Raw genomic sequence first — 25,039 nt, forward strand, 5'->3', positions numbered from 1 at the left:
CTCTGCACAGACCCGTTGTCCGCAAACACAGAAATCAAGTCGTCTTTAGAACCATTCGTTAACACCAAATAGAAATGCACAGAGGTTTTCTTCTGTTTGTTGGTTGGTTTAAATTCTAGGACTGAAAATATCTACTTCTCTTTGGATTGCTCCCAAGTACTGTATTCTAACAGGAATGGAAATGGGTGCATGAGAGCACACTGTGAATATGGCAGTGTGAATGTGAATCTGTTCTCTACTGTAGTCTGTCTCCCTGTCGCTCAGGCGGGCAGCGCAGGAGGTTAGCTGGGAATAGAGACAGCCAGTTCAGGAAGATGGTATGACTTGATGTCATGTGGGCAAGCTTGGTCAATGATCCTGGTCCAGATTTTTAGTTGATATAAAATTGGTGCAGCTGCATTGAAGTTAATGGAATTACAGCAGTTTACCCCAGTTTGTGATCTGACTCAGATGAAACAATTCTGGGACTACCTGGTGGTGTGTGGTGTTACTGGGGTTATAGTAGGACAAAAGGCTCTTTGTCCCTTAAGAGTCCATCAGCTCCTACCACTTTTTATCCTTTGCCTGAAGTCATAATCTTTTGTGGGGGGTGTTGTAACAATTTCCAAAGCAAGAACTGATATCACACGCATACACTGTGACCTCATGGGTAGAGCCCAGAGCAGATACAAAATTTGTGTCAGCATTTGATCTGTGATCCACAAGCACGGTCTGCAAATATAAAGTGGATAGCCACAGATTTGCAGGGCTTTAGATAGAAAATTTGGATCCTCATCCATCCGCGATCCGCAAACCTGGTCTGTGGATAGCCGCAGATTTGCAGGGCTCTACTCCTGGGGGAATTAGCAGCAGGGGCAATGGAGAAATTAAAATGAAAGCACCTGCCTTCAGCAAGTGCCTTGGATATTGTTGTGTATTTGGTTATTGTGGTAATAGCGCCTTGTTGTTGCTATGGCAACTGAGTTAGATTATTAGGGGATAGCCCAGCCAGTTTTAGCTGGTTTGGTTAGTTCAGTGTGTAAAAATAAATGGTTGCTCACAGAGCTCACAGCTCTCTGTGTCTTAAGTGATTTCTTCCTAAAACTGCTGCCCCCAAGGATACAACAGATATCCCCAATATGGGGGAATTGACTATATAATAGTACAGGGGTCGCCAGACTATGGCTTGGGAGCCACATGCAGCTCATTTACCATTAAAGTGCAGCTCGCAGTGCCCCCATGTCCCCCCATTCTCCACCTACTAGACTTGTGGGGGAGCTCAGGACCTCTGCCTTGCAGCGGGGTGGTGGGGTAGGTGCTTTTGCCCAGCAGGGAGTGGGGTCTCAGGGCTTCAGCAGGAGTGGGGCTGAAGCCCTGAGCCCCAGCAAGTGTGCCCCAGTTTTCGAACTTCTGAAGATTGTCGTATAGAGCTTGGAGGGTCAGTAAGTTTGGCCACTCCTGCAATAGTATATGATAAATAGTGAGATTTGTCTCAAATTAGAATTTTTTCCCTATCATATTTTTCCTAAGGGTCCCAGTGGGTGTTAGATTCCTTCGGGAGTGTTCTCAACACGAGATAACCAGAGACAACACAGTGACGGTGAGACTATGGAATTCTCTGCTTCTCCTGTTCCCATAGGCTCTCTCGGCCTGCAGTGTGATAACTACGGCCGGTGCAGCTGCAAACCTGGTGTGATGGGCGATAAGTGTAACCGGTGCCGGCCGGGGTTCCATTCCTTCTCAGAGGCTGGGTGCCGGGCAGGTGAACAAGTGTCGTAAGTACCTGATATGAGCTATGAGGGCTGGACTGGCCTCTCCAGAGCTTTGCCAGCCTTTGTGTGGAGCCTGTGGTGGCTGGAGACAATTTATTCATGGGAACTGAGCATGGTATGGTAGTTTCATCCCCCCTTCCTAGTGATAGGCGCCTCTCTCTGATCCTTATTCCTAACACTGTGGCCATAGCCATTCTAGAAGTGGCCATGAGGACAGAAAGTGAAGTGCTCATTAATAACACTCCAGTGCACCTCCATGCACAGCTCACGCCCTAACGTGTCACCCTAACGTGAAACACTCCTGATCTTCACGGACTCTGGCGGCTCACGTCCTGCAGTTGCTTATGTACTCTTATCCTGATCCATCTGGAGTACTGAAATTCTAAGACAATACTTTCAAAGCTGATGGAAAGAGAGGTTTGGACACCATTCACAATTAACCCGTGGAACTCTCTGCCACATGATATTGCAGAAGCCATACATTTAAGTGTTCAAAAGAGTGTAGTGATTTATTTGCACATGAACAGTTATAATAAATAAATAAAACAAGCAAACCCTGCCTACAGGTGTGCTGCATAGCACTTAGCATAATGGAGTACCAATCCTGAGTAGAGCCCTGCAGCACCTCCACATGGCAAATAAATACAACAGGGACATAATGGCTCACGCTCCTAGGCACAGCCCAGACTTGAAAAGACAGAAGTTAGGAAGAAACCTGCCTCCATGGACAGGTTAATCCAGAATTGTCCTTGTGGGGTTTCTTGCGTCTTCCTCTCACATGTCTGGTGCTGGTTACTGTCAGAGACAGGTTGCTGGACCTCAGATCTGATCCAATGTGGAGTGAGTTCTCAACCTGGGGGTGTGAACAAGTATCAGGAGCAGTGACCAGCCTGCTGTGTCTATATTATTAAGCAGGAGGGGGTCCCAGCTAGACAGGGGGCAAGGCTGAGAACCACTGTGTTTCTAGTACAATTCCTGTGTTTCTAGTACATCACCATGTACCACCCTCGGTGGGCCAACCAGGCTAGACCATGTACTTGCTGTGTATACTGAGCTGTTTACATATACCCGCGGTGGTGATTCAGCTGAACTGGAAATCAATCCAAGACGCTTTCTTTCCTTCTTAGGAGTGCTCAGTGTGACTGCGATCCAGCCGGTAGCGCGGGACATTGTGTTTCAGGTCGCTGCATCTGCAAGGCAAGCGTCTTGGGAGAGCGATGTGACCGGTACGTGCATGAGCCCTTCACTTCTACAGAGCAGGCTTTAAAGGTCCCTTTCCAAATACAGACTGTAAACCCAAAGGGCTCTGCCGATTAGCACGTGGTTCCGGCATGGGAGTAGGGGTGTGAGCCACCTCCACCGGGTGCGATTTCTAGTCCCAAAGCCTCTTGCCCCTCATGTTTCCCAGAGTTTGGCTATGCCCTTTGCCCACAGGTGTAGTGCCAGATCTTTTGCTTTCAAGGGGCTACCAATGGGCCCAAAGCCTTGTGTGGTTCCCATTGGCCATTCCTTTTGTGAGGATACCCAGTATCTCTCTGCCCAGGTGCTGGGTCACAGAGTATCCTGGGGGCGTGGCAATAGCATCACCTGACACAAACAGGAGCAGGGCACTGACTGATCAGCAGAGCCTAAGAAAATCCCCTAATGTGTGTGTCAAAAAGTGCCTCTGGATGAGTTCTTCAAGCCAGTTGCACCATCACACACCCAGCAGGGAGCTATTATTCCTCCCAGCCCTCTGGAGCAGAGCCATGTCCAGGCAGGTGAAGCTGCATAGCAAGATCCACCCCAGACCTGCTACAGTACGTTCCTCGGGTACGTGCTGTGCTCTAAAGCTGGTCCCTTGCCCGGGATAGAGAAGGGCAGAGGGCTGGTGGGGGAATCTGCCCCAGAGGTGGTGAATCACACTTGTTCATGAACAGCCTTTACATGGGGACCAGGTTTTTTCAAGCGCTCAGCACCCACAAGTGGAGCCAGAGAGCTCAGCACCCAGCATGTGCTTTAGAAATTCTGGTCCTGACTGGGGGGTCTTGAGCTCTTCAATGTACGGCCTATGTTGGGCCTTTGGGAAGGAAACTCCTTGTAGACTCTCTGTAGCAGCTGTTTGGACAATGGCTGGTTGGTGCTGGGGGAGGGGTTGGGGTGGAGGACTTCTGAGAGAACTTGCGCATGGCTAGTTTGAAATACCTTCTCTGCAGCTCAGTTGTTCCTGGCATTGTTGAGCGCAAAAGGACAGCGAGTGACCCTCTGGCAGTAACCTCTGCCTAGAGATACATATCCTGACAGCTGCACTCCAAGCCATCAGCTCTTGGGTGGCCAGTGGGTGCTTTGTGCTGGTTGGGTTTCATGGGTGTGTGCAGGGAGGCTCACCCAATACAGCAGGTGAGGTGGCACACGCTGTGTGTGACACCAGGTGTTCCGTGCTGATGTAAAATGTACCCTAAAGCCCAGTAGATTGATGCAATCTCTTTTGCAGGTGCAAGCAGGGCTACTATCATCTGGACGCAGGAAACCCTGAGGGATGTTCCCAGTGCTTCTGTTATGGTCACTCCGCCATGTGTGCCAGTGCAGAAAATTACAACATCCATAAAATCACCTCCACCTTCCAGCGAGGTAAAACCTTTCCTCTCGTGTTTGCGTTACTGCATTACCTTCCCATAGTGTTTGCACCTTTGTGTACGTTGCCTGCCGGGACGCTGTGGCTCTGTTACCTCCTGCTTTATGGCGTGTGTGAATCTTCCTTTCACATGATGTTCCCTGGTGGGGATGGAGAGATTGGAAACCATCCTGCTACACCAACCTATCACACAGTGACCAGTTCTCAGTGACCACCCTGCCTCCCTTCCAGCCAGCCGGCTCTCTTCATTTGTTCCGTGGCATGCCTGAAGAATTTTTCCTCCTTTTGTGGACATGTGTTTTACTTAAATGCATGGAGAGCAGCACTTGAGACGAATGCAGATATTCAGCTTTCTACTCATGGTTGCCATTGTCACCTCTCAGATATGCATTGTCCTGTGTGGGGAGGGCAGCCAGACATTTGTTTTTAAAGAAATCAGTGGGCCAGATCCCCAGCTGGGGAAATCAGCACACTACACCGACGTACACCCGCCGGGGATCTGTCTCAGGGTGTGTATTTATTAAGTAGCAGGAAACGTTTATTCGGTGTAGTTTCTAATTCAGTTGGGTGTCCCCTTTGATCTCATCAGAGTGCCCTGTGGCTCGCAGTTCTGACCTCACAGCCGCTCAAGCTTCCCTTTACAGCATTTACTCATGGGCTGATTTGCAGATCATAGAAAGCCAAGTCTGAGAACACAATGTCCATCTAATTCCATCTTCCTGCTCTTTGGCATGTGATCCCTGCTGTGAGCAAGGATATCTCCAGTCAGAGACAGCTAGCGTACGAAGAACTTGACTGCTGACTGTGGTCAAGGTGGTCACTAATGTACGGCATGAGGAAATGGGTAGCGCTGGCCAGAATGCTGCCCTGGGGAGAGGCAAGGGAGAGTGGAAGTGTGCAGGGCAGAAATGATTGATTACAAATGACCTTCTGACTGCCTTCCCTTTGCTTCGATTTCCTGGCTCTGATGGCTGCAAACCGTTTTATTTTCCCTTTTAGATGCTGAGGGCTGGAGAGGAGTGTATGCAAGCGGGTCCCCTGTACAGCTCCAGTGGTCTCCCCGCCATCGGGATGTGTTTCTTACAGCCAGAAGATCAGAGCCCACCTATTTCCTGGCACCGGGTATGGAAGTGTGCAGAATGTGGGAGACGTGTGTAGGGAAGCAGCCAAAGGAGGAAGAGCCATACAATGAAACTGAGCTCTGCAAAGCTGCGTTCAGTGCTTAGCACAGCCATGATCTCACAGACCCCTCTCCTTCATGCTGCTGTGCTCACACCCAGTCACACCCGGGAAATCTAGCTAGAAAAACACCCTAGAATAATACAGACTTGCTCAGTCTCACGACACCTGCTGGCTTGCTGTTGCTGTGCTTGGATAATTCATACTGATTGACAGCTGGGGGCTTCCCTTTTTCATGACTGCGGGGGGGAAGGATATTGGTTTTTGAGAGAAGAGGGAGTTTGCCAGTTGCACTGTGGAAGGAGTGGGTTTCCTGGTGTCCATCTACTGGCTCTGCCTGTCTCTGGCGTGACTGTGTGAGCTAGCAGGGCCTGGCATGAAGGAAGAGGGGTGGGGTCTAGACAGCCTGTTCTGGTCTGGGAAGCACATTTGATGGAGAGAGGGCAGGCAGTAATGGTTGCAGGGCGGATGTGGGAGTGTTTTTCAAATATGAGGGCTTTTGGATGCTCTTTACCGGGGCCCAGAGTGAGTTTCAGCAGCAGGGGGTTGGACTGGATCAGGGCACTTGCCACTGGAGAGTCAGTAAATGCCGGGTCCCCATATTCATCGCTCAGGCTGGTGGTGGGCATCACAGCAGACGGGATACTGGGACCTTCCGAAGTGTGGGCTCCTGGGTATCCCCAAGCGTGGCACGTGCCTGGGGCCAGCCCCAGGAATTAAGACTTCCTAATGGGAGAATTTGACTCTTTAACCTTCTCCCTCTGGGTCTCTTATGTCCCTTCACAGCCAGATTTCTTGGGAACCAGCAGGTGAGCTACGGCCAGACCCTGTCCTTTGATTATCGCATGGACCGAGGTGGTCGTCGTCCTTCTTCCCGAGACGTGGTCCTGGAAGGAGCTGGCCTACAAGTCACCGCCTCCCTCCTGCCTCATGGGAAGATGTTGCCCTGCGGCATCAGCAAGACATATACATTCAGGTAAAACAGGAGGATGTTGGGGCGCTCTCACCCATCAGCGACTGCAGAGGAGCTGCCTAGTGACTCAGTGCCAAAGATGTGCCATAATCACTGAGGTTTCTGGATAGTCCAGCTGCCAGACCCACCCTAACCAGGTAGATTCCCTGTGCTCTAGTGTGTTGGACCCTTCACAACCAGGGGAGGCTGCAGTTCAGCTCCCAGTGCATGAGGCCATCCATCTCTGGGGAGGCTGTGAGGCCTGGCACTTAGTCTGTGGGACCCCAGGCCTTCTGTAAGCAAGAGAGGCTGGAGTTGTTGATTCCCAGTGGGCTAGTGAGTCGGTCCGTCTCCAATGGTGAGAGTGACACTCATGTTTGTAGCTTGGGCTGGATGCTTTCCCTGCCACTGCAGCTCACCCTGCTTCTTGCCTCGAGGTGCCGTGGGGTTGACTGCTCCAGTGGTAGGTAAGGAGGAATCATAGGTGTCCTCTATCAGGGCTCCTCGGCTGGGTTTTGTCCCATGTCAATAACACTCTGCAAGGGGCTAATCATTGGCGCCCAGGTTCTTTCTGTTCCAGTGGGAGTTTGGAGAGAGCCGACAGCAAGATGCTCTTCCATTTTATTCCTTGTTTCTCAATTTCTTTCACTTCCGATATGCAGACTGGACGAGCACCTGCACAGCGGATGGAGCCCCAAGCTGAGTTACTTTGAGTATCGCAGGTTACTCGGAAACCTGACAGCCCTTTGGATCCGAGCCACATATGGAGAATACAGTGAGTGTGGGGGAGGGTTGGGGTCTGGGGAGAGCATCATATAGCACTTGTCATCTCCAAAGCACTGTATTAAACCTCAAAGCACCCCTGCGAGGTGGGTAAATCTTGTAGATGGAAAACTGAGGCACAGACCAGTTAAGTGACTTGCCAAGGCCATGCAATGAGTCAGTGGCAGAGTTGGGAACAGGAGAGCCTTGACTCCAAGTTCCTTTCTGTAACCACTACACACATTCTCTGGGTATAAGTGCAGTGTTCACAGAAAACACCCGCTCGTCTCTGGTACAGACACAGTCTTTAGAATGCCTGTTGTCTTGGCCCTGGGGAGGAGTTCAGGGTGCAGCTGCTGGCTGTAAATGTAATGAGTTGTCTCCTCCATCAGGCACTGGGTACCTCGATAATGTCACCCTGGTTTCTGCACAGCCGACCTCTGGAGCCCCGGCTCCCTGGGTGGAACGATGTGTGTGTCCTGCTGGCTATCAGGGGCAGTTCTGTGAACGCTGTGCTCCTGGGTACAAGAGAGACTCTTCCAACCTTGGGCCTTTCAGCACTTGTGTGCTATGTGACTGCCAGGGGGGAGGAAACTGCGATCCAGACACTGGTAAGGAAAACCACAACCATAACCAGGGACTTCTGGGTGCTGCCAGGAGTGCCTGTGCACTGTGGCTAGAGCGGGGGGAAGGGAGGTGTTGCTGTGGGACAGGTACCAGGGTTATAGGTGAGGGTGCTGGGTGATAGGAATGCCATCAGGAGAACCGTTCCCAGAAATGTAGGTGGGACAGTTTTGCATTGAAAAATGTAGTTTTGTCAAAATCTTAATGTTTGATGGGAACCTCTCAATTTCGATTAAACTTTCAATAGGGAAAATCTTGTTTCGTTTTGATATTGAAACGTTTTGTTTGGACTTTTATATGCTATTAAAACATGAATTTTAATAGTAAATCCGATGACCTGTATTTAAAATTTTAAAATAAAAATCCATGTGGAATCAATAGAAATCATAAAGCCAAAGCTTTTTTACTTTATCAAAGTGTCATGTTTTTCCCTAGTTGAAATGGTGGATTTCAACAGTCCTGAATTTGAAGTTTTCAGAATTTTTGTTCTGCAGGAAGTTTTAAGATTGCGGCTCTTCATTCTGATTCAGAATGCAAACCAAGTTTGGAATGTTAGAAATTCCAGCAGAACGGAAACTCCATTTCCCCAACCAGCTTTTGTCATGAGGCTGCAGAGGATAAAACTGGGAGATGGGCAAGGTGCTGGGTACCAGGAAAAGGTGCTGGATTCTGGGCAATGGTGTCAGGTGCCTGGTACACATGCCTATGTCTTTATCAGGAATGTTTTATGCTCCATAAAGCGCTCTGTGTTCTGTCTAGGTGCAGAACTCTGACTGTTACAGTCAGTTCTAAGGGCTGGACTTACACTTACATAGCCTGAGTGTCTAGCTCTGCGAGCTAGCTGTCTAGATATGGTGCATCGTAACATGATAGCCTGTTATTGACTGGAGGAGTGAACGTGGCCCCAAGTTATGAAGGACTGTGTTGAGTTATGGAAGAGAGGAATGGTGCCAAGTCACACACGTGCAGCAGAAGGGTTGCCAAGTTATAACGAATGGTGCCAGGCTACAGGTGGTAGTGTTGGGTTATGAGGAATTGTGCTAGGTGGGTCAGTGCTTGGTTCCAGGCAGGTGCTGACTCACATGGGATGGCGCAGGTGGTAGGAGGTGGGCTGGGGTTATGAGGAAGGGTCTTTTCTTGCATGTACAGTGGCAGTGCCAGGCTGTCAAGGCCTGCACCACAATACAGGAACCACGCCTGGCCAGATCTGCGCTGGCTGTTGTGATACCTTTTTGTGTCTTTCCCAGGAGACTGTTATTCAGGAGATGAAAACATGGACCCCAACACCAGCTGCCCATTTGGTTTCTACAGGGACCACTGGAATCCGCAGAGCTGCCGGCCGTGCCCTTGCAGAAATGGCCAGGGCTGCTCAGTGACGCCAGGGAGAAAGGAGGTCGTTTGCAATAACTGCCCTCTGGGAGTCACTGGTAATGGCCTCCCTCTGGTTTACCTGGAGATTTGTTTCCTTTCTAGGGTTCTTCTAGTCTCCTGCAGGACAGCAGGATAGGAAAGGGTAGCGTAGAGAGTGTTACCCTGTCCTTTTCCATTGACTATTACATGTATTCCCAGAGAATGCCCTAAAATCTCTCCCTAGCCCCTGGTTAGTACAGAGTGGGGTTGTGATGGCTGCAGTGTGATTGTGTCTGTGCAGCCTGACTAGCCGATCTGTCCCCCACTCTGCCTATCTGTTGTTCTTTATTCTATGTATTCCCAGTAGCGCAGAGCGGCCCCAGCTGAGATCAGGATCCTGTTCTGCTAGCTGCTGTACACACACAGAGAGAGACAGACCCTGCCCCTAGAGCGTTCACACTGAAAAGACAAGACTGGCAAAGAGGGGAGCGGGGAAAGAGGCACTCTAAGATGAAGTGCCTGGATCCAGGTCACACAGCAGGGCAGTGGCAGAACCAAGAGCAGATTCCAGGTCTCCTCGGTCCCAGCGCAGTGCCCCTGTTGGTCAGAAAGGCTCCCTCTCAAGATACCACTGCCTACGGTTCCTTCCTTTCCCGGGAGAGAGATTGTTGCTCCCCTTCTTGCCCCTCATCTGGGATGGAAGGTGACTTGCTTTCTGGGATGGTTTGGGTCAAAGGCTCCATGGAGCTAAATCTGCTTCCCCTAACTATATGAGGAGGGCGAGTTCCCCTCCACGAGAACAGAGCTGAGATTGTGAAATTCATTGTCCTGCAGGTTCCAGCAGGACGTAGTGCAGGGACGGGCAAACTTTTTGGCCTGAGGGCCACATCGGGTTTCCGAAATTGTATGGAGGGCTGGTTAGGGGAGGCTGTGCCTCCACAAACAGCCAGGCGTGGCCCGGCCCCCTCCCCCATCTTACCCCCCCTGCTTCTCGCCCCCTGATGCCCCCCCCAGGGACCCCTGCCCCATCCACCCCTCCCTGTCCCCTGACCGACCCCGGTCCCTCCGCCCCGACTGCCCCCTGCCGCCCCATCCAACCCCTCCTCTCATTCCTGACTGCTCCCCCAGGACCCCTACCCTATCCAACCACCCCTTCTCCCTGTCCCCTAACTGCCCCCAGAATCCCTGCCCCTGACTGCCCCCCGCCACCCCATCCAACCCCCCCAGGGACCCCTGCCCCCATTCAACCCCCCTGTTCCCCACCCTCTGACCACCCTGACCCCTATCCACACACACCCCTGACGACCACCCCGAACTCCCCTGCCCTCTATCCAACCCTCCCGCTCCCTGCCCCCTTACCGCGCTGCCTGGAGCACCAGTGGCTGGCAGCCGTGCCGCCCTGCTGGAGCCAGCCGCACAGCTCAGAGCACCGGGTCCGGCCGGGCTCTGCAGCTGCGCTGCCCCAGGAGCTCGCAGCCCCGCCGCCCAGAGCATTGCACCGCCAGCGCAGTGAGCTGAGGCTGCGGGGGAGGGGGAAGAGCAGGGGAGGGGCCGGGGGCTAGCCTCCTGGGCCAGGAGCTCAGGGGCTGGGCAGGAGGGTCCTGCGGGCCGGATGTGGCCCACGGGTCATAGTTTGCCCCACCTCTGGTGTAGTGCCTGCGTCCCTTGGCAGTAGGGGGAGGGCAGCGTTAGATGGGGTTTGGCTGCTGCTTTGGGGCCCTGTAGTTCTGGAGGGTAACTGGTCTCTGTCTTGTTTGTCTCCCCCTCCCCAGGTGCTAACTGTGAACTCTGTGCTGACGGCTATTTTGGAGACCCCTTGGGCGACAACGGCCCTGTGAGACCCTGCCAGCCCTGCCAGTGTAACAATAACGTCAATCCCAGTGCCGTAGGGAACTGTGACCGGCTGACGGGTGAATGCCTGAAATGCCTCTACAACACGGCTGGCTTCTCCTGTGACCAGTGCAGGGACGGGTTCTTTGGGAACCCCTTAGCCCTCAACCCAGTAGAGAAGTGTCAAGGTAGGAGTGTAAGCCAGAGTGTGCCCCTGTGAGAGTGGAGAGTGTGCCTGTGAGTAAACACGTCCCTGTGTGTGTGTGAGTATCAAGGCTGGGCATGTAAGTCCCACATCAGATAAAGCCTCCAATAGTATCTGGATAAACCCGGGCTGGCCTTTCGAGAAATCTGGGAGGTGCCAGGACCTGAGAGCCATCCAAGCAGTGTCAGGTCCTACTGATCTGATACCTGGATGGCAGAGGGCTCAGGGTTCAACAGGAACTCACCAGACCATAGATGCCCAGCCCCACTTGAAGAGGGGGTTGGTTGCTGCAGAAGAGTGGGGGCAGGTGGGGATGCTGGGGTGGTGAGGGCCAGCCCTGCTTGCTCTGCATTCTGAGGGACAGCAGGACAGTCTCTTGAATTCAAACAGGAGAGGCAGTTAATGGAGGGCAGCCCATATATCGGGCATTGCAGGACATGGTTCCACCAGACATTCACCACAGGATACGGTGGAAGCCGCGCTTCCATCCACTATATCTGAAGGGAGAAAGGTTAAACTTCATCCCCCATCTCCCCCTGCCGGCCATAGAGGAGGTGGTGGTAGGTAGATGCAGCATAGGCCATGTCTACCCAGACCACTGGGGAAGGGTTCTCTTCTCACCTTCCTTGTGGAGGCTTCTGCCCTTCCCATTAGGCCCTGGCTAAATGTAATTAAAGCCTCATATCTCTGAGTTTGTTTTCCTGTTTACCCTTTTCACAAGCCTTCCTAGCCCTTCATGGAGCCATTTGTGGGGCCACAAGAACACAAGCTCCAGTGTTCTCATGATGTTCCATCCATCTCTCCAGGAGCTGAAATACCGGGAGGAGACCAGAATCTTGTGATGTCTCAGGCCCCACAAATGGCTCCCTGAAGCCTTACAAAAGCCTGTGAGGAATGTAAAAGCAAATACAAATACTGAACCCAATGCAGACTCCTGCTGAACAAGTCAGCCCTGGAGAATGTGCATGTTTGCCTCAATAATGCTAAGAGTGTGATCCGTATGCGGGGTGGGGCGACAGAGAGAGCTGCTGCTATGTGAGAATGCAACTTCCATGATGCATAAAAAGTGACCGTTAATTTGCTGTTTGACTCCAGTGCTTTGCTTGATTTCTGGATGGCTCACGTTAAGACTTGGGCGCTTCCCAGAGGTGTTGATTTCTGTCTGCATATGGGGAGTTTCCATCAGCAGGGTACCGCTGAGGAGATCAAGGGGAAAGGCCCTGAATTCCTTCAGCATTTTCTGAGGCTGCTGAAGGCGCTTTCGGGGGTTACAATTGTGGGGGAAGGAGGGATTAAGAGGGATGTGACTGAAGTGTATATGCCCAGAGAAGAGCTAGGGAAAGCTACTAGACTTGCTGGTGAGAATAACAGGCACAGAAACTGAATCTGAGACAGGAGCCTGGTCCTGAGGGTATGTGCTGAGAGTGTAACTGGGCAGGGAATGGACTCCCAAACCCAGTACTCATGTCGTGATGCGCTTTCATAGCACTTTTAATTTTAAAGGGTCCCAGCCAGCGTTTCACACGTTCTGTACAAGAGTCACTTCCTCCACCACTGAACCAGCCATTTCTTGAATCCACATTCAAGAAGGATTTCACAGTGAGCAGCAATGTTACACATTATTTTAGGACAAGTCAATAATACTGTGTCCAGCTGAAACTCCCGGGGAGAATTTTAGGTAGTTGGAATATAATGGCTAGGACACTGAGGCTAGGCCACAAGCCTGAACCCCACATTTTAGGTCCCATAAAAAATGGGAGCTCCAGCAGTACCTTGTTAGCGCAGTGCTGATTCAGAGGCAAGGCTGGTATAAATAACCAGCCCGGCTCCTTGTAGCACCGCTGATTTTCCTTGGAGGTTCCCCATCAGCGTACGAACCAGACCTGAACTCCTTCAATATGGAGTTATAGATATTCGGAAGCAGTCAGCATTCAGGGGAACAGTGACTCTAGCAGCAGGGTAGGGTGGAGTTCACTGGTCTCTGTTTAGCCCAGAATGGGAGGTGGGCATTGGGCAGACAGGTCAGTCAGGATGTGGGTTGTTGTGCATCTTTGAAAACCAGTGCAGATGCAGAAGTGTGAAATCCCCGCGGAGGCAGATGGGAAGACGTTCTGGCGAGGACAGGCACGTGTTATTATGAGAGCTATGTTTCCTTACGCTCTTTAGTCCTCAGTGTTGAACTGATTTGTGGCTCCTTCCAACCCTGTGCTTTCTCTGCAGCCTGCAACTGCAACTCGGTAGGTTCTGACCCCCTGACATGCAGAAGCGATGGGAGCTGTGTTTGCAAGCCAGGATTTGAGGGGCCCAACTGTGAGCACACCCAGTGCCCAGCCTGCTACAGCCATATGAAAACACAGGTATGAATCTATGAATCTGTCAGAGACTGAACCAGTAGCTGTCAAGGCTAATCCACAGATGAGGCTCAGCAAATGCTCCTTTCCAGATACGGAGGAAATGAACCACCCGTGCTCTGAGAGCTCAGATAGGCCCAGAAATATAGATCCCCTCTCTCCAAGAAACAGCTCCGTGCAGACTTGGGGACCACACTGACAGTCTTTCAGCTCTGCTCTGGACAGAGTGAGGGCTCTTTCCACCTCTTGAACTCTCATCTTTGTAGGAAAAGGTGAGACAAGGGAGATCCTTCTAGCCTCTTCCTATGGACGCTGCCATGAGAAGACGAGGTTAAGGAGTCTGGGACCTTCTTCCTTTCGGAGCGTGGAGCGGAACACATTCACAGTCGCACCACCTCCTGCTTGGGTTTCAGGGTTAACCATTTTCCTGTGCACGAAAGAGCCCAATTCAAATCCAGTCCAGGGCTTTAGTGACCAGAAGTAATTACTCTCTGGTGGCTGTTTGGTGGCCTGTCCGGTCTCAAGTGGGCAAGCGTTCACATCCCTAATGCCATGGTCATGACTGGCCCTAAGTAGTATCCTTAGGGGTGGTCTCTGTAAGCAGGCCAAGGACTGAATGGGAGATGGGAGCAGAGGCTTGGTTATCTTCTTGCTGCTAGTTACGCTCCCTCTAGGAGAGGTTTGTGGCACTTTGCCCAGGCTGTGTGTGGGAAGCTTGCACTGCCTGGTCTGTCAATAAAGGATTTCAGCCACCAGGGCTGTTAATCTGGCATTTTGACCAGAATTAACATTCACTAAAAGGACTCTTCGTCCAGGTTACTCTTCCAGACTGTGCTGGGCTCTCTACTTCTCACAAATCCTGGGGCTTCTCTTCTTCCCACCACTTGGTGCCTGTGGACCTGGTCCAAGCCCTTGTCTCTTTGCCTTTGTAACCCACCTTTCTCTGCCACTTGCTAATTCCATGGCCTGCTTCGGTTTCAGGTGGATCAGTACTTGCATCAGTTGCAGCAGCTGGAGGTGCTTGTGTCTCAGCTGCAACTTGGCAGTGGGGCAGGGGCCAATGAGGAGCTGGAGGGGAAGATGCAACAGGCTGAGGAGACCCTGCGTGAAATCCTGAGAGAAGCTCTGAGTTTACAAGGTAACTCCAGGCACCTCCCCTTGGATGGGGTTGGAGAGACAGCAGAGGGGCTCCTGGAGGCTGAATGCAGTGAAAGGAACCAATGCGAGACACTCGAGTGCCGGGCAAAAGATGCAGTTCTGAACCATGCACTTCAGAGATAAAATTCTGGGACAGCCTTTCCCCTCTCCCCATCCCTGACTATGCAGATGGGGGGTGCAGTCCTGGACAAACCCCCTGACTGCTGGTACAGTATGGGGATGAAGGGGGGACTCTCTGGGACAGCCCCCCAACTGCTGGTACAGTATGGGAAGGGATGGACATTCTAGGACAGCCCCCGACTGCCAGTACAGTATGGGAACGGGGGGCATTCTGGGACAACCCCTGACTGCTGGTACAGTGTGGGGATGGAGGGAGGACACTCTGGGACATCCCCCAACTGCCATTATAGTATGGGGATAGGGGGAGTGCTCTGGGACAGCCCCCGACTGCTGATACAGTATGGGGACAGGGGAGCAGATGACACTCTGGGACAGCACTCCGACTGTAGTGTATCCAAACTTTCTTTTTCTCCATTTTGCTGTCTGCCTGTTTGTGCTCAGTTCTGGTTTTGTATCCAGCGGCTCCCCTGCAGCCCAGTAAATCTCTCTTTGTCTCTCTTGTCAGCCTCTGACAAGTCCCTGGAGAGCCGGGTGTCCAAAATGAAGGGACAAGAGTCCAGCTACCAGAGCCACTTGGCCAACATCAGGGTGACAGTGCAGAGGCTGCAGGCACTGGGGCGTCAGTACCAGGCCCAGGTGCAGGACGTTAGGAGGCTGATCGAGAGAGCCCATTTGGACCTTGGGCAAAGCAAAGTGACCCTGAGTGGGCTGGTAAGTTCTCCCCAGGACCTTTCAGCACAGACACTCCAGACCAGCGACCAGCCTCCCCCCCGTTAAATACACCCCTGGCCACTGCTGCAGAGGCCAGAGGAATCCTCTTCTGCTGACTTCTGTTCCCTTGCTCTCCATGGTGATGTTTTCCTGGCACCTGATGCTGACTCCCTGAGCTCTCCCAACCTCCTGCCTCGAGCTCTTCTCCCTCCCCCTCTGCTCCCTTATTCCTTAATCTTCCTCTGCCCGGTTCGTGCTAGCACACTAAAAATAGTGTTCTAGATGTTATGGCTCAGGCTGGAGCTTGGGCTTTTAAACCTCCCCCTATCCTTAGGCTCCAAAGTCTGAGCTCCACCCCGAGCTGCAGTGTCTATGCAGCTCTTTTTAGTGCAGTGGTGCGAGGCCCCATCTATCAGCCTGGGCTCTGAGACCCGGGCTGTGTAGATGTACCCTAACAAAGGGTGGAAGCAGGTATCCTGCTTCTCCATAGGCTCCTTCAGTTTTGTTACAGGGAGGCTGCAAGTGTAGTAAAAGTTATTTTGTGGGTGCAGAGTAACAGGGGAGCTTTGGCCAGCACCTTGCTCTAGGACAGGAGTTCATTAGCATTGCTCTTTTACCTGGGTTCATACTGATGGGAATGGCTGGCTAGGTTCCTTTGGGCGCTGTGGCAGAGCTGTGTCTGTGTGATGTACTCTCTTACCTCCAGCCAGTCATTATCAATCCCTCCCTTTTGCCAGCATTAAATCAGAGAGAGGGAGAGAGAGACAGTGCAATTAATTTCTCTTTCTCCTCAGAATATTCCAACTTCAAATCTCCCGGGTGGGTCAAACAGTTTTTTGATGCTGGCCCAAGAAGCTCTCAGACTAGCAAACAGGTGAGCTGATCGCTGCGTCCACTGGCATGTTCTAGGCCATAACTGCCTCTCCCCCAGTCCAGATCAACTGGTGTTAGATGCACAACGGGTAAACACCATTGCCAAGAAGCACATATTCTACAGGGGTACGGTTCCCTTTCTTAGCTCATTGGGTTTCCCAGAAAGACCTGCTCTCATGATGCAGACAAGGTGGGCGACGTGATATCTTTTATTGGACCCACTTCTGTTGGTGAGAGAGACGTGTGTAAGTAAGTAAAGATACCACTTCACCCATGGGTGCCAGGTTTATATAATTTTTGGTGGTGCCCAGAACAGGTCCAAGCAGAGCCGTCCCGTCCATAGGATGGACCGGGGCAACCGCCCCAGGGCCCGGGCTTTGGGGGGATGTGGGATCCAGGCAGAGCATTCCCGTCCATAGGATGGACCAGGGTAACTGCCCTGGGCCCTGCGCTTTGGTGGGGCCCCTCGCTTCAGCGGGATGCGAGGTCCAGGGCAGCTTGGTGGACTAGTGGGGAGCCTGGCACCAGCAACAGCGAGTGACCTAGCCCCAGCCTGCCCCTGCTGTGCCCCTTCCCTGCCCCCATTCCACCCCTTTCCCCAAGCCCCTGCCCTGCCTCTTTCCAGCTTTCACCCCTCTCCTGAGCAATGCTGGGAGCTGGCAGGGCGGAGTGAGGTGGGCTGGGGCCGGGTCACTCGCTGCTGTTGGCGCCAGGCCCCACACTAACACCCCAGGCCGTCCTGAAGCGCGGGCCCCGCCAAAGTGCAATAAGCATAAATATTGGTGGAGCTGGGCCCACGTTCCTAAATATTGGTGGAGCACAGGCACCGCGGGCCCATATAACTCGCCGCCTATGACCTCACCCACCTTGTCTCTCTCATATCCTGGGACCGATGCGGCTGCAACTGCTCTGATGATGACCCACCTGAATAACAAGTGGATGGAGGAAGTGAGGCAGCCTTTGCAGGCTCATGTCTCATGGGAGCCCTTTTGTTTTCCAGCCATGTGCAATCAGCAAATGCCATCGAACAGGCAGTCAGGGCGGCGGCGGATGACTCAGGACAGGCCCTGGAGCTGGTGCGCTCAGCTGTGAGCAGAGGAGGCATCCTGGCGAGCTCTGTGCAAGGGCTGCTGCGAAAGTAGGTTCCCAGCACACGTGTGTGTAGGTCTCCACGGTGGCGGGAGGGGAGAGAAGAGAGTATGGTACGAAGTGCCTCTAAGAATTCCATCCTCCTTATGAGGTGTCTGTCGGGGGTATACAATTTCCTTTGCGTGTTACGCACATTTGTGGGGCCAAACTCATCCCTTGGGCAAATCATCCATTGGTGTTAATGGATTTCCACCAGGGATGAGTTTTGCCCAGACAGTCTCAGGCATATTAAGCCCTGATCTACGCTAGGAAATGAGGCTGGTATACCTACGTTGCTCAGGGGTGTGAAAAATCCAACCCCCGGAGTGACGCAGTGAAACCACCTACGCCCTGGTGTAGACAGCGCTAGGTCAATGGGAGAATTCTGCTGTCGACCTAGCTACCGCCGTTTGGGAGTGGCTTACTTGCGCCGACCAGAGAACCTGTCCCGTCAACGTGGGTAGCATCTTCACTGACCCGCTGTAGCAGCTTATGTGTAGCGGCTTAGAGTGATAGTAATAAGGGAACTAAGAGAAGAGCTACACAGATGATTTGGGAGCAGAGGGGACTGACCTATAGGGAAATATTAAAGTGGGATGACCAGGATTTGCAAAGTGCCTATTGATTTTGGGTGTCCAACTTGAGATACCTTAAAGGGGCCTGATTTATAGGAAGAGCTGAGAGCCCATCTCTGAAATTCAGGCTCCTTTAAGGAGTCTCGTGATTTTGTTTGCCTGTCCTTAGTCACCTTTGAAAACCTTGGCCAATGCGTGAGCCCGGGTCTGAAGCAGCTTGTGACACAGGACGGCCTGCTGCTTTTCATTTCCTGGCTGATGTGGTGCGGGAGGCTGTGTTAAATAACATGAATTGCTCCAGAGTGGGAAATGTACATGATGCTTTGCAAAGATGCAGCACCCGACCAGCTTGCAGGCTTGCTGATCTGAGGCAAATGGCCACGCGATCTGACCCAGCAGGGAGGAGCTGGTCTCTGTGTCTCATGGGCTGTTAAACATGAGGTGGGTGTTATGGCTTATGATGCTTTTCTATTTTTTTTTCTTGGCAGATATGATGAAACCAAATTGCTAGCCAGTGATCTGGAGACTGACGCCAGCAGATCTGCCTTGGATGCTGACAGAGCCTATCAGGGCAGCCTGCTGCTCCTCAGCTCCGTGTCTCGCTTCTCAAAGATCGACACTGGGTCCTTCCAGGTGAGGATTTCTCATCTGCTAGACACTGGAGAACCTTGATGCACTTTGTAGATGCAAATCACCTTCTGCCAGCCCCTCCACCATCCCGGTGTACTGTTGGGAAGGAACTGATATGCTTCTCTCACCTCACTCTGTCCCCCTCTCCTTTCCTCTCATGAGCACAGGGGCTGACGAGCCTTTGCCCGTCATGAGGCTGAATGTAATGGATTCTTACTCCTGCTAGGTGGTCCATCATCCTATGGAAAGCCTCACCACCTGCAGCGTGGCATGTTGCCACCCTGCTAAATGTACGTCCCTTTCAGGCCTGCTCTGGTTTCCAACAAGTGATACCGCGGTGGCAGCCAATCGGTGCTGTGGACCAGTCCTCATGACTGGCGCTGGGTACCTGTGTTCAAAGTAAACTCTTGTTTCCTTGGTGTCTCAGGAGGAGGCGAACCAGCTCAGGCAGGAGGCAGACGCTCTAATGGGCTTGGTGGAGACGTACACGGCAGAATACAGGCGGCTGCAAAGCAACACAGGAAGCTGGGAGGAAGAAATCAAACAATTGTTACAGAGCGGGGAAAGCAAGAGACTGGTAAGACATCATCCCCCATGTTAGTAGGTATCCTGAGAGAGCTGCCATCTCTGGGATCTGTACACTACTTTCTCCTGTCTGTGTTAAGGAGCAGGAGGTGGGTGAGCAGACAGGCTGCAATCCCTGCTCCATTATTCTGTTCATGTGACTCAGGCTGGGACGGGCGTTGAGCCTTTGCTGGCAAGTTGTAAATTTAATCCTCCCCGGTGAAATGAAGCTGCCTCAGAGACGGCTTTGGGAACAGGACCGGGCCTCCTGTGCTCTCTGCTTGATTTGCTGTCTCCTTGTGTCCCTTCCTGCTCATTACAGGCTTCAAGTCAGCTGTTGTCCCGCGCCAACCTTGCCAAGAGCAGAGCACAGCAGGCACTGAATGCTGGCAATGCCACTTTTTATGAAGTTGAACTCATCTTGAAGAATCTCAGGGGTGAGTCTCTTTACGGCGAAAGCATCTTACTTCAGCAGCGGTCACCGGTTCCGATCTATTGCTCTGAAAGCTCCACATTGCTGTTTCCCCAGCTGGTGATAGTCACAGTATGTTCCATTGCAATGTAACGTATGCCAGGTAATCCCAGCTCCTAGTTTCAAAGGGTTAAAGGAGCATTCCAGGCAGATCATTTTAACAGTTCCTGGGCTGTGTGACAGTGGAGCAAACCTCCTGGGACTCTTTCTCTCCCCGAGTACCCCTGTTTCCCCATTCTCTAACTGTAGACATTCTTCCATGGAATAAGCAGCACCAGAGGTGCCAGTCTTTCCTAGGCTGAGGGGGGGGCGGGGGGGGGGTTCCTGCTTCCGGTCGTCTCTCGTTTGTTCCTCCGTCAGTGAACCACAGCCCTGACTTCCAAGGCATTGCCCTCTCCCCTCTGGGATCTGATGGGGCTGCATATTTTTTTCCATTTTAGGGTTTCACCTGCAGGTAGATGGTAGGAGAAGAGAAGCTGAGGAAGCCATGAGAAGACTCCCTCTCATCAGCAATATGGTCACGAATGCCAATGATAAGACTAGACGAGCAGAAGGCGCCCTGGGCAGCGCTGCTACAGATGCAAAGACAGCCAGAAGCATGGCCGGTGAGGCAAAGGAGATCACTGGTGGTATCCAGCAGGTAAGGGAAAGCCTGGGCTCTTTGATAAGCAGAGCATTGGGGAATGGCAAGGGTAAGGATGGGGAGTGACTGGAGAAGGGTTGGTGAGAAGCTGTCATCTCCCTGGATTAGACACTAACCCTAAGTCCTGTTCAGGTCTCGGTCAACATGAAGGGTGTGAGTTACTTGAATGTATCACGTCAGTGTGTCCTGATAAATGATATGCAGTGTCTGAGCCCCAAGTGCAGACCAGAAAGTTTTGTGACACTGGCCTGGCATCAGTGAGACTGCAGGTTCAGCCTCTAAGGCAGGGGTGGCCAACCTGAGCCTGAGAAGGAGCCAGAATTTACCAATGAACATTGCCAAAGAGCCACAGTAATAAATCAGCAGCCCCCAATCCGCTCCCCCTCTCCAGCCCCGAGCGCCTCCTGCCCACTGGCAGCCCTGCCAATCAGCGCCTCCCACTCCATCCCCAAGCCTCCCGCCCGCTGCAATCAGCTGTTTTGCAGTGCGCAGAAGGCTCTGGTGGGGAGGAGGGAGGAGCAAGGGCATGGCAGGTTTGGGGGAAGGGGCAGAGTGGTAGTGGGACCTGGGGCAGAGCAGGGGGTTGAGCAGTGAGCACCCCACCGCACATGGGAAAGTTAACACCTGTAGCTCCAGCCTCAGAATCAGCGCCTATGCAAGGAGCTGCATATTAACCTCTGAAGAGCTGCATGCGGCTCTGGAGCCACAGGTTGGCCACCCCTGCTCTAAGGGAACAACTGCTCTACAGGTGGGAGGCGTAATTCCTAGCTCAGCTAGGCCCCCAAGTACATAGCGAGGAGGTGGGACAGGATTGTACTTAGGCACTGTAGCTGCACTGCTATTGTTAGTGTGCTAGCTCGATGAGAACTGGCGTTGTGTACGTCTACCCCAGCCGGGAATCACACCTCGCAGCTGCAGCGTAGGTGTGCCCGAAGTCACACACAGTAATTCCATGTCATTGACCTGTCTGAGAGGCTGAGTTCAGGGAATGGCTGCAAAGCGGAGTCAAGCTCTACAGAAGGGAAATAAAACTAGCTGGGAAAAGAACATGATGTTGATGCAAGTGGGTGAATCTCATAAAACTTGGGCCTGATGGGCCCATGTTTCCATGAACTGGGTCATCTTTCTGCCCATTCGTCTCTGGTCTGATTTTTGGAGGCGCTAAGGACTAGCAGGCCCATGCTGAAGTCAGTGACAGTAGCGGGTACGTAGCACATCTGAAAATCAAGCCACTAGTCTGTCCTTTCAAGTGGGTGTTGCCACTGTTTCTCTCTTGAATGAATCCTTGTTGGGACTTCTTTCCTCTCAGATATCTCCTACTCTTGCTGCCTTTGCTTTCTTAGGAGATAAGGCGGTTGAACTCGGAAGCCAACAGGACAGCAGATGGGGTCCTGGCACTGGAGAAAGGAGTCACAGCTTTACTGGACGAGGCCAGAGAAGCAGAAAGGAAGCTCACGAGGAAGGCTCTGGAGATCGATATGGATGCCACGACTGCACAGAAAGTGAGTTCCCATCCCTTGCATTTAAAGGGACTGCAAACCTGTTTGGGTGACACAAGCCCTTACTGCCTTGTTTTTGCCTCTCTCAGACCGGTCAGGAGGCACAGGGAGCCCACACCGGTGCCCGTACTGCTGGGGTTGCTGTCCAAGAGACACTGCGTGCCCTGGAAGATTTTCTACATCTGATAGGTAAGTGTATAACCACCTTCTTCTTCTTCTTCTTCATTCTTTGTGTCATGGTAGTGTCCGGAGGTCCCACCAGAGATTGGGCCCCATTGCGCTAGATGCAGGACAAGCACATGTTGAGAGGTAATTTCTGCCCTGCTTCTAATTTAAACTGGCAAGACAGAGGGTGGGAGATGGGAAGTATTAGCAATGAGGGGCAAACCCCTCGAATCCTGATCTCCTGAGTTCCAGTCCAATGCCTTCACCACAAGTCCAGTTTTCTTTTCTACCCTCGTGACTGTGCCTCATTGCTTGGGATGTTGTTGATTTCAGATCCAAACTTTCCTCCACCCCACACCAGCCTGGAGGAATTTAATAGTTTATTACCTGTCAAGTACTGATCTCAGAAACGTAACCTCTCTGAGATGACGTTGTGAAGAACTTCACACGAGTGTAAAGAAATGAATTCCAAGTATTTCCCAGCTTCCTCTTTCTCTCCTGGTTTGTGCCTTGTCCTCCATTTTGAGTCTGTCGTGCTTTTTTTTTCAAAGACATTTGGCCTAGGCAGGTTGAGAGCCTTGGATAACTGTAGCTGGGGTGTGGGGCTAAGGGGTATGTACTTAGGAAGATCCAGTTCCCAGCATCTGTTCATTGTTTCCTTTTCTTTATTTTCCTCCTCGAAAATAGACCAGCCTGGCACTGTGGATGAGCAGGCGTTGAAATTGCTCGAACTCAACCTCAGCAGTGCCAGGACAAAGAATAGCCAGTTGAAAGAGCAGATGGCCGAAATGGAGAAAATGGCCAGTCTGCAGAGGCTCCGGGTTCAGACTCTGGAGAGGAACATTAATGAGATCCTGGCAGACATTAGGAACCTGGAGGAGATCCGCAACAACCTCCCCCCAGGCTGCTATAACACAAATCCCATTGAAAAACCTTGAGACCTTTAGGAAGACTCTCTGGACTGGGTCTCTCAGGCTTGGATACTAGGGCTTGGCCTGATGGGTTGTAGGGGATGGGGAAGCCAAGCCTGCCAGGACCAGCTGCCTTTGGCTCTGATGAGCTGAACACAGACGCTTTGGGTGCAGCTGGTCAGACTCGTTGTGGCAATGTGCTGACGTTTGCCTCACGACACCACGTTTTGATGCCAACATCACCACAAGGTGCCTCTGAGCTGGGAAAGCCTTATACTCTGGTATCCGTCCCTGGAGTGCAGGAGGAAGGAAGGAGAGACCCGGCTGCATGAAGAAGCTGCTGACCAAGAAGAGCCATAGCTAGTAGGAGCCCATCCCTAGAGCGTGGCCTGAGGAGTCAGCAGCAGCCGGTTCAGCTTCTGGACAGTCGCCAAATGAACGTCTTTCTAGAAACTGAACTCTGACTCCTGTGGATCTCCCTGTCCCTACCAAGGCCCTGATGCTTGGGCACAGCCAGCAGAACTTGCCACTCTCCTTCAATGCCAGTGCCTCTCTCATTGGCTTTCACCACCCAACGCAGCATTGGCTCCCCTCGATGTATTGCAAGACCCTTTCTCACCAGCAATCCTTTCCGAACCCAGCAAAGGACAGGGACGGGCGCAGGGCCAGGGAGGTTGGGGTTCCCTACTGCGGCACCGTCCTCACTGACTTTCCAGTCTCGACACGGACACTAGTACTGCCTGTACATCTGTTTTTGTGCTTTAGACTTGTGCAGGGGGAGGACCCAACTTGTGACCCTTTCGTTAAAGGTGCAGGTCTTCCCCAACGTATCTTAGCAAGGTGACTAAATTACTGTTTAGTCAGGGATTTATTTTTGATGGTTTAAAAATGATCACACCGAAGAGGGTGGGAGGATGGTCCAGTAACTCCTTAGACTGTTGAAGGGGCCCTCAGCTGGAAAGTCCTTCCTACCAGCACACTCGGCTCCCGGGGGAGATTTCACACCCCTCTCTCCTCCCCCTTCTCATCCTGGGCTTTTCATTCAGGTGGGTTCTCAAGGGATTAACCGGAGAGGATGTCTTTGAGATCAAACACTCAGGCTTCAGTATCTAGGCCCATTGAAAGCACAGGTGCAAGACCCAGGAGGGATGACTCAGCCCTTCATCCTTCTGAGGGCAATCGACTATCATGCAGTTTACTGTGCGTCTTTCAGATGAGACTTTGAAAAGCAAATTCTTGTTTTCTCTGCATGGACATCAAAGTTCCCCTGGCGTTTTCCGTAATAACGGGGGTTTGTCCTGCTGACCTTGACCAAAATTACTGGCACCCAAGAGCCCAGCTTACCCTACACGGTGTTAGCATATTGATTGCCCTATTAAAAACCCCCAACACCGTAAAGGTAACCAGATGTGTCTCCACCTCCAGTTTGGAAGCAGTTTGGTGCTGCCTCCCAACAGACAATGTTCGATGTTTTACATAAAGCAGCCTCGCATCAGAGGAATTGTGTCTGATTCTTAATCGATCATTCTCTAAAACTGGAGGGAAATCTCTACCACCGGTCCGATTCCATTTTGTTCCTCTGTCTCAGTGGAGACAGTCCCCTGGCCCTTGTGGCCACTAGAGACTGCCTCTGCTGGATCCTTGTTACCTCTTGTGCCCCTCATAGTGTGGCAGGATCAGCAATCTCAACCGTGCCCCAGAGGAGGGGGACTTTCTGGGGTTAAACTCACCCCTCAGTTGCTCAGCTTCTCTGATAAAGTGCCACCTCCTTGTTTGAATATTATATGTTAAATAATCATCTATGGTATATTTCTATTTATAGTGAAACACACTAACCACTGGCTTGTTCTGTGATTTCTCCCACTGCACAGGACAGGACAGATGTTATGGATCTGACTTTTTTTGTTTTGTTTTTTTGCTTAAGTGCATTTTTTACTTGGAAAAAAAATTCAATAAACAACAAATCCTTGTG

At 52.0% G+C, this 25,039-nt stretch overlaps 1 protein-coding gene across 2 annotated transcripts in view; it reads left to right on the forward strand.

Moving 5' to 3' along the window:
* Positions 1 to 25,039, forward strand: part of LAMC2 (laminin subunit gamma 2) — a 40,604-nt gene extending 15,565 nt beyond the window's left edge. The window contains exons 3-23 of one of the 2 annotated variants that reach the window (XM_073356624.2): positions 1,619 to 1,754; positions 2,879 to 2,977; positions 4,225 to 4,361; positions 5,365 to 5,487; positions 6,331 to 6,520; positions 7,159 to 7,271; positions 7,651 to 7,869; positions 9,130 to 9,309; positions 11,005 to 11,250; positions 13,488 to 13,624; positions 14,600 to 14,756; positions 15,402 to 15,607; positions 16,402 to 16,481; positions 17,481 to 17,618; positions 18,672 to 18,816; positions 19,241 to 19,390; positions 19,700 to 19,814; positions 20,290 to 20,489; positions 21,802 to 21,994; positions 22,081 to 22,180; positions 22,844 to 22,954. In XM_073356624.2, the coding sequence (XP_073212725.1) occupies positions 1,619 to 1,754; positions 2,879 to 2,977; positions 4,225 to 4,361; positions 5,365 to 5,487; positions 6,331 to 6,520; positions 7,159 to 7,271; positions 7,651 to 7,869; positions 9,130 to 9,309; positions 11,005 to 11,250; positions 13,488 to 13,624; positions 14,600 to 14,756; positions 15,402 to 15,607; positions 16,402 to 16,481; positions 17,481 to 17,618; positions 18,672 to 18,816; positions 19,241 to 19,390; positions 19,700 to 19,814; positions 20,290 to 20,489; positions 21,802 to 21,994; positions 22,081 to 22,180; positions 22,844 to 22,865 (3,086 nt within the window). In that variant the 3' untranslated portion in view covers positions 22,866 to 22,954. Of the gene's footprint in view, positions 1 to 1,618; positions 1,755 to 2,878; positions 2,978 to 4,224; positions 4,362 to 5,364; positions 5,488 to 6,330; positions 6,521 to 7,158; positions 7,272 to 7,650; positions 7,870 to 9,129; positions 9,310 to 11,004; positions 11,251 to 13,487; positions 13,625 to 14,599; positions 14,757 to 15,401; positions 15,608 to 16,401; positions 16,482 to 17,480; positions 17,619 to 18,671; positions 18,817 to 19,240; positions 19,391 to 19,699; positions 19,815 to 20,289; positions 20,490 to 21,801; positions 21,995 to 22,080; positions 22,181 to 22,843 lie in introns of both variants that reach the window. The other variant, XM_073356622.2, reaches the window with a different exon arrangement.

This window comes from Lepidochelys kempii, chromosome 8 (assembly GCF_965140285.1).
Source record: "Lepidochelys kempii isolate rLepKem1 chromosome 8, rLepKem1.hap1, whole genome shotgun sequence".
Lineage (NCBI taxonomy): Eukaryota > Metazoa > Chordata > Testudines > Cheloniidae > Lepidochelys > Lepidochelys kempii.